At 55.2% G+C, this 6,834-nt stretch overlaps 1 protein-coding gene across 1 annotated transcript in view; it reads right to left on the reverse strand.

Moving 5' to 3' along the window:
- ST6GALNAC2 (ST6 N-acetylgalactosaminide alpha-2,6-sialyltransferase 2) overlaps positions 1-6,834 on the reverse strand; it is a 23,911-nt gene that overhangs the window by 5,264 nt on the left and 11,813 nt on the right. Inside the window, exons 2-5 of the mRNA XM_023531626.1 lie at positions 3,730-3,793; positions 1,185-1,359; positions 479-644; positions 1-51 (exon numbers count right to left, since the gene is read on the reverse strand). Of these exons, the coding sequence (XP_023387394.1) occupies positions 1-51; positions 479-644; positions 1,185-1,359; positions 3,730-3,793 (456 nt within the window). The remainder of the gene's footprint in view (positions 52-478; positions 645-1,184; positions 1,360-3,729; positions 3,794-6,834) is intronic.

The following is a 6,834-nucleotide window of genomic DNA, read 5'->3' on the forward strand; positions in this document are numbered from 1 at the left end:
GTCTTGGTGCCCACGTCGTCCTCAAAGTCTTTGATCACAGCACCATTGAGTCTGCTCCAAACAGAGGCCCGTCAGCCGGCCACGCTGCAGTCACACCGCACCGTGCTGCGTGCTGCCACTTCCTTCCCCAGGGTTCCGCCACACCTGTCCCCACGCCTCCGTAGGGACCACCCCCTCTGCTGCGGCAGCACCAGCACCTGCTCACCAGCCCCAACCCCACTCCAGACCTCAAGGGACACCCTGTGAACCGAGCACCCTGGCCCCGGCGGCTCCTTTCTCCTGGGTCCCCTTGGCAGGTCTGTCCCGCAGGCCTTCATCCGCGCCCACCCGCCCATTACAGCCCCTGAGCTGGCCGCTGAGCTGCCCGGGGCGGCAGCCGCCTTGGCCCACGTCCTCATGAGATTGCTGCCCCGGAGCTGGTGGGACCAGCTCCCCACCCAGCTCCGCTCCCGCCTCCTCCCGGGCCCGGGCTGCGTACCGGAACACGTAGTCATGGGCATCGATGTTCCGACCCTGGCGGGAACCATTCAGAATGCCTCCGTTACCCACCACGGCACACCGGACACAGTCCCGAAGCCGTTCCCTGGAGGCAAACAGCTGGGCGCTCTCGGAGCCGTTCAGAAGGCCCAGGGTGGAGGCGATGGCTGTGAGCGAGGGACAAGGCGGGGTGCTATGCGGGGGGCTGTCGTGGATCATTGAGGACTGTTTCTGGCACTTAACTTGCCAGAGGCCTGACCCCAGGCCCTCCCCAGAGGCACAGAGGGTGGGAGGGGATGGAACCTCTGGGCCTGAGAATGGAAAGGGGGTGGGGGGGAGTGTGGCTGGGCCCTCAGTGCCTCAGGAACTTGAAAGACCAGCTCTCGGAGGCTGTTCTTAAAGGAAATAATCTGAGGCATGCGGGGGGCGTGGTGCTGATATAACAGGGAGGGCCCTCTGCTCGGAGGTCAACAGGCCGTTTGGGGCTCCAGAAACCCTGTCTTTGGTCACCTTTGGACAATGGCACTTTAGCCCATCATGCCAGGGAGGCTGCTGGGGGGAGGGGAGGGCGTGGGCAGCCAAACCCCTCTTACTGACCCCGCGATGCTCGTGAGGGCGGGGGGGACCTGGCCTGCACAAGGCCAAAAGCAGGAAGAAGGGACCAGCTGAGGCCAGAGGGTCGGCGGCAGGCGGCGGCCGCAGGTTACCTTGGCGTGAGAGCCCCTGCCAGCCATAGGGGGCTTTGTGCTGGCTCAGGTGGTCCCAGAGCTCCTGGGTGAAGACGCCCCCCGACAGCAGCACTGGAGTGGAGAAATCAAACAGACCTTGGAAGTGGGGGTGCCGCTGAACGGCGAGATAAAGTGGGCGTCGGCAGGGTCGGCTCTGTGGGTGAGAAGGTAAGAGGGCTAAGCTGTTAGCTGGGGGCTTCGGTGGGTGGGAGCCCCCCCGGGAGGAAGACCCTCGGGAAGGAAGAGCCGCCCTGCCCCCTCCGGACCTGGGCCACCCCCAGATCTGTGAGCCCAGTTGCCAGTGACGTGATAGCCTGGTAGGGATCAGAGAGCTTTCTGGACTTGCCCTGTCCAGCCCGGGCGTCCCGATTTTCCCGGATGCTCCATCTCTGGCCTGATGGCTCTGGCTTCCTACTCCTTCACCTCTCACTTGGGGAAACTTTGGGGCATTTGCCCGTGGATGGGTAAGGCCTGACTGCGCTTGGATGGGGAGATCCGGCCGGGGCTTCGGAATCCGTCAGCCTGGATCCGACTCGGCTCCGCAGTCCTCTCTGTGGGATTTGCGTGGAAAGGGCTACTGGGCAGATTATGATCGCCTTCCTCCCCTCCAAATTCGTGTCTGTCCAGAACCTCGAAATGTGACCTAATTTGGAAATAGGGTCTTTGCAGGTGTAAGTAGTTAAAATGAGGTCATACTGTATTAAGGTGGGCCCTAAATCAATGACTGGCATCCTTATGAGGTGGCCATGTGATGACAGAGGCAGAGATTGAGTGATGCAGCTGTAAGCCAAAGAACACCTGGAGCTACCAGGTGCTGGAAGAGGCCAGGGAGGGTCCTAACCTAGACCGTCCTGCTGACACCTCGAGCTCAGACTTCCGTCGGGAGAAACTTTACATTTGCATGCAGAAGTGAGCGTCAGACAAGTGGCAGCTTGTGAGTTACTGTGAAGTGACAGTATTGTGTACCATGTGTGAGGAAGCCCATGGATTGTGCGTGTGTGTGCACGTCGTGTATTCTTACGTGGCTCCCTTTGGCTGGATGTGGTTTTCTGCATTTTAACCCAGCGTGCTCACTGACCGAATCACTCGGAAGCCGCATTGTTTCGTAAGGTATCTGTCTTGTTGGAACAAATTCATGTTCTCAAAGCAAGCATTACAGCAGAACTGACTGTAGTAGTTCCGCTAATATTCAGTTTATTGCCACAATGTTTTCCAGGGCCTTCTTCATGAGGCTCCGGGAGAAAGATCTCCAGATCTCTGCGTCAGAAGAGGCTGCACTTCACCTGGGCAGCTGGCAAGCTTTTTCCTCATGATCATGGAAGCGGTTTCCTTCTTCACCGTGACCGCCAGGGAGCTCACAGCCAGACATATGGCCCATCCCTTACACCTTATGGCTCATTTTTCGTGCACTCATCTGATGTCGTCTCATTTTCCTTCACCCGTTTCTTCATTTTATTCTATTTAATGTTTTTGCCTTGTTATATGTTACTAAAAGTTACCTCACATCATTTTTTTAGAACCAGGTGGGGATGTATGTCATTTAGTGTCAAGCAGCTCCAGGTGGAAAGGACTTGAGGCACGTAAAGATGGCATCAATCACTCATGAGATACCTGAGGCCATGTGCCTACCAGACCTCTGTCCTCAGGACACAAGGCTATTTGCTCTGCCTCTGAGCAGCTCAGCTGTTATTAAGTCTTACGTTTCTCCCTGAGGCCAGGGAGAAATATTTCAAGTTCCAGTTTGGTCTCTTGGGCACTAAAAACAACTCTTAGACCCGAACTAACTCCGAACAGCGTGGTCACCACCCTGCTTGAGCACAGCTCACAGAGCGAGTGAGACTGTATCACTTGGTGGTTCAGAGCCAGCTCTGGGGTCGGGATCACCTCTTCTCCCTGAGTGACCCCGAGCAAGGTACCTGACCTCTCTGTGCCTCATCTCGCTCACCTGTAAACGCTGCCTAACAGGTTTGTCAGGAGGCTTCAGCCAGAGAACACAGAGAAAGTGCCCCAGGTGGCCCTTTAGCCCACGGGTCACCAAGGAGCAGGACCCGGAAGGTTCTCAAACCCTCAGGGCGAACGGGGAACATCTTCCCAGGCTTTGGTGTTTACACCGTGGTGAGCAGTTCAAATGTGACTTTTATAGTAGGAAGACATTTTGAGCAGTAGAGTGCCAAATTCACAGGCTTTCTAAAGATAAATCACAAGATTTCTGAGAAACGTTTGGCTGGCTGTACTCAGGGGTACACATGGACTCAATCTCCTCTCTTGGGGTCTGGGGAGCCCTGGCAGGCAAGTTGGAGAGGTCCTGATGGCTGGCTCCTGTGCTTCCTGCTTGGGGTGCGGTGAGGGTGGGGGTAGGATGGGGTGGCATGGGGCTTGGTGGGGGTGAGGTGGGGCGAGGGGAGTCCAAAGAGCCCCGCCCCACAGACTCCCGAGCCTGGTCCCCTTTGTTTGCTCTTCTCTTTCCCCTCCTCCAGATAACCGGAGGATGCTCAGAAAAGTGCGGAGTAGCTGAGCACTGTACCTTTCTCGTCCCAGAATCGGTCGCTGCCTTGGGTCCAGAGGATGCTCGAGGTGTGACGGTGTTCCTGGGGGAGAAGGCACAAGTCAAGCAGGGTCTGACCCGCCCTTCGGAACCTTCCGTCAGAGTCTGTTAGCTCTGGGGGCTGACAAAGTCCGTCAAGGTCAAAGGCATCCGTTCCTTTAATCCTACTTCTGTGCTCTGGTTCTTGCCTGTGTCTCTCTCTTTAGGCACACAAAATCCTGTCACCTTATTAGCTTCTCCTGAGCTGTGGAAACCTGGAAATCGAGAAACTCCTTGGCAAGCGGCAGAAATGGGGAGTTTATAGGAACAGTAAGAGGGTGGTTAAAGATGAAAATAGACAATAGGAACGCTGGCCAGGCCCCTGGAATTGTGACTGTCCCAGGGGTCTACCTGCCAAGGCCCCAGAGCAGGTGTTCTGTCCGGGATGACCTGGGCCTCCTGCACCTGGCTCCTGCCCTAGGCGTCCCGGTGAAGGGTGTGGATCCGAAGTCTGACTCTCTGGGTTTGTATCCTATGATCTTGGGAAATGACTAAACTTCTCAGAACCTCGGTTTCTGCATCTAGACTCAGGGACAATCATATTGATATGATTGGTAATCATATCACGTATCATCCAATTGATGCACGCGTTCAGACAGAATCTACGTTATATAAAGTGTCCTCTAAATGTTAGCTATGGTTACCTAAAGGAAAGAGGGAAAGGACTTTGTTGTGACAGCCTCTGTGACGGTTCCTTCTGCAGGGAGGTAAGGGGCTAATGTTACTGTCCCCCTGCCCTCCCCCCCGATGGCCCCAGCATCAGGGCAGAGGGGGACAGAAAGGAAGGAAGAGGGTCCCCTGCCTATTCAAAAGGGTGTCGGTGTCCTCTCAGACTCTTGTCCTCCCCCACGGCCACAGGGAGCAGGTGGGGAGGTTTGGGATGGGCAGTTTGCAAGGGAAACAAAGGCCCCTTGTTACCTGGTTCTTGGTGCTGAGACAGCTGAGTGATGGAAGTCTGCGACCTGCCCAGCTCCAGGTTTCCCTAAGACACTGGAGGGGCAGGGCAGAAAGCCAGGGATGATCCTTTCCCCCTTCCCTCCCCTTCTCCCTGGATGGGCCACCTGTCCACCCACATAATCCCCGCAGCTCCTCAGCTTAGAGCACAGCAGGACCCCCGGGAGGAGGAACTGAGCCGGGGCATTCAGCCTAGTGGGCAACAAGAAGCCCCAGTGACCTTTTGAAAACTCACCCAGGCTGAGGCCCCACCCCTGAGATTCTGATCTGATTGGTCTGGGCTCCTCCCCAGGTGACTTTAACGTGCAGTCAGACTTCAGGGCCTGGCAGAGGACCTGCTGACCAGGGCTGGGTGCAGCCGGGAGGGACGGAGTGGCAGTGGGCATGGTGGGAACTGCTCCTGATTCAGTTCTGCTGCCCGGCCCATCTCCTGGGCACCCCTGGGTGCTCAGCGACTCCTCCCAGTCCCTCACTGCTCTTAGGGCTTCTAGACACCTGCCTGGGGAGCCTGGGAGGAGTCGGGGAAGGGGCCAGCCTAGGTACGCCCCTCGTGTGTACGCCCCTCTCCACAGCCCAGGGAAATGGGACAATGTGGTACATTTTTCATAAAATGAAATTTACTCAACCTACATCATATTCTTAGGAATTCTTGGCCCTAAAATGTCCTTTCTTTTACAAAAGAATGTTGACAATAGATGGTCACCGGTGCCCAGTATCTATCCTCACCTTCCTCCATAAAATTTTTTTTTTTTTTACAAGTCTAGAAATCCCCACGGCTGGGAACCACTGATCCAGAGTCTTCTGTGGGTAAACTCCTGGGTAGGTTCCACTCTAAGCCGTGAGAGCCCCCACCTTGGGCTGGAGACCTGGTCTCAGCCCCTTTGTCCCCTGGCCTCTCCATCATAACCAGGCAGGAGCATTTCCGGGCCCACGCAGGGAGGTCCCTCAGCAGTCTCCCCGCCCGGGATGCCATCCCTGCTCCCCCACCTTGCTTTTCCGGGCACTCAAAAGGCCAAGTCCCAACCTGCCCTGGGATTTACGACCGCACGAAAGTCGGGGAAACAGCAAGGAAATGGACAGGTTCTTAGGTTGTACTAGATTTTCGAAAGATGAAAAGATCTTTAAAAAGAAAACGGATGTTCAACAAACTCATCTTTAAAGCCGTATTCGTCAAAAGACGTTGACTTGGGTTTTAAAACATCTTTACGTGAAATGGACAAGGGTCCCTTCTCTTAGTACCCTTACCCCTCTCTGGTGCTTCTTGTGCAGTTTCTGACCCCAAGGAGATCCAACACCTTCAGGTATCACCCGCTAGAGCGCTCTTTGTTACAAAGAGACTGGACTCGTCATCAAGCTGCAAGCTTATTTCGTATTGTTTTGCAACTTCGTGTTAAGGGGTGGAAAATTTTTCAAGTGAGCCAACTAGCTAAGTCAGCTACAGGGAAGAAATAGCTTTAGATACCAGAAGTTGTCCTATTTGCTTGCGTGTGGTTTAGGAAGAGTATTGTATAAGATATGAAGATGGGCAAAGTCTGCTTCTGTAATCCATTTACTTGTTAATTAAGGGTGTTGTTCCGGGCAAAGCCAACTTCCACTTCTGTGATCTGCTGGCTTGTTCAGGAGACCACCAGGATATGTTCTTGAGCTTTATCAGCCGCCTCCTCTGGAAGCTCGGGGCTGATCTCCTCTAGCCCTGCCTGCGGCCGGCTAATAAAGGCTCATGATTAATCTCAATTGGCTCCCTGGGTCTCAGAATTGTTCGCGCCCTAACATTCAGGTGCCCTCTGACCTAGTTCCCTGAGGACAGATAACGATTATGCTTTCATCCCATTATCCCGGAGCAAGGTTTAGTGAGGAAGGAACAGGCAGGTGGGAACGCGCAGGGAAGGGAAAGCGGGGCGCAGAGGCCTCGCTGCAAGGCTCCCGTGCAGCCTCCCACACCCAGAATCTAAGCGTGGTTCGGCCGCCTCCCAGCAGTCAGCTCAATCCTTGGGAGGCTTCTTCAGTAACTGGAACCATCACCCACCAAAGGCAGGCTCTCAGGTGTCTCCTCAGACGACACAAAAGAAAAGAAGGAGCCCAGGGCGAGCC

The sequence above is a fragment of the Pteropus vampyrus genome, unplaced genomic scaffold, assembly GCF_000151845.1.
Source record: "Pteropus vampyrus isolate Shadow unplaced genomic scaffold, Pvam_2.0 Scaffold72, whole genome shotgun sequence".
NCBI classification, from domain to species: Eukaryota; Metazoa; Chordata; class Mammalia; order Chiroptera; family Pteropodidae; genus Pteropus; species Pteropus vampyrus.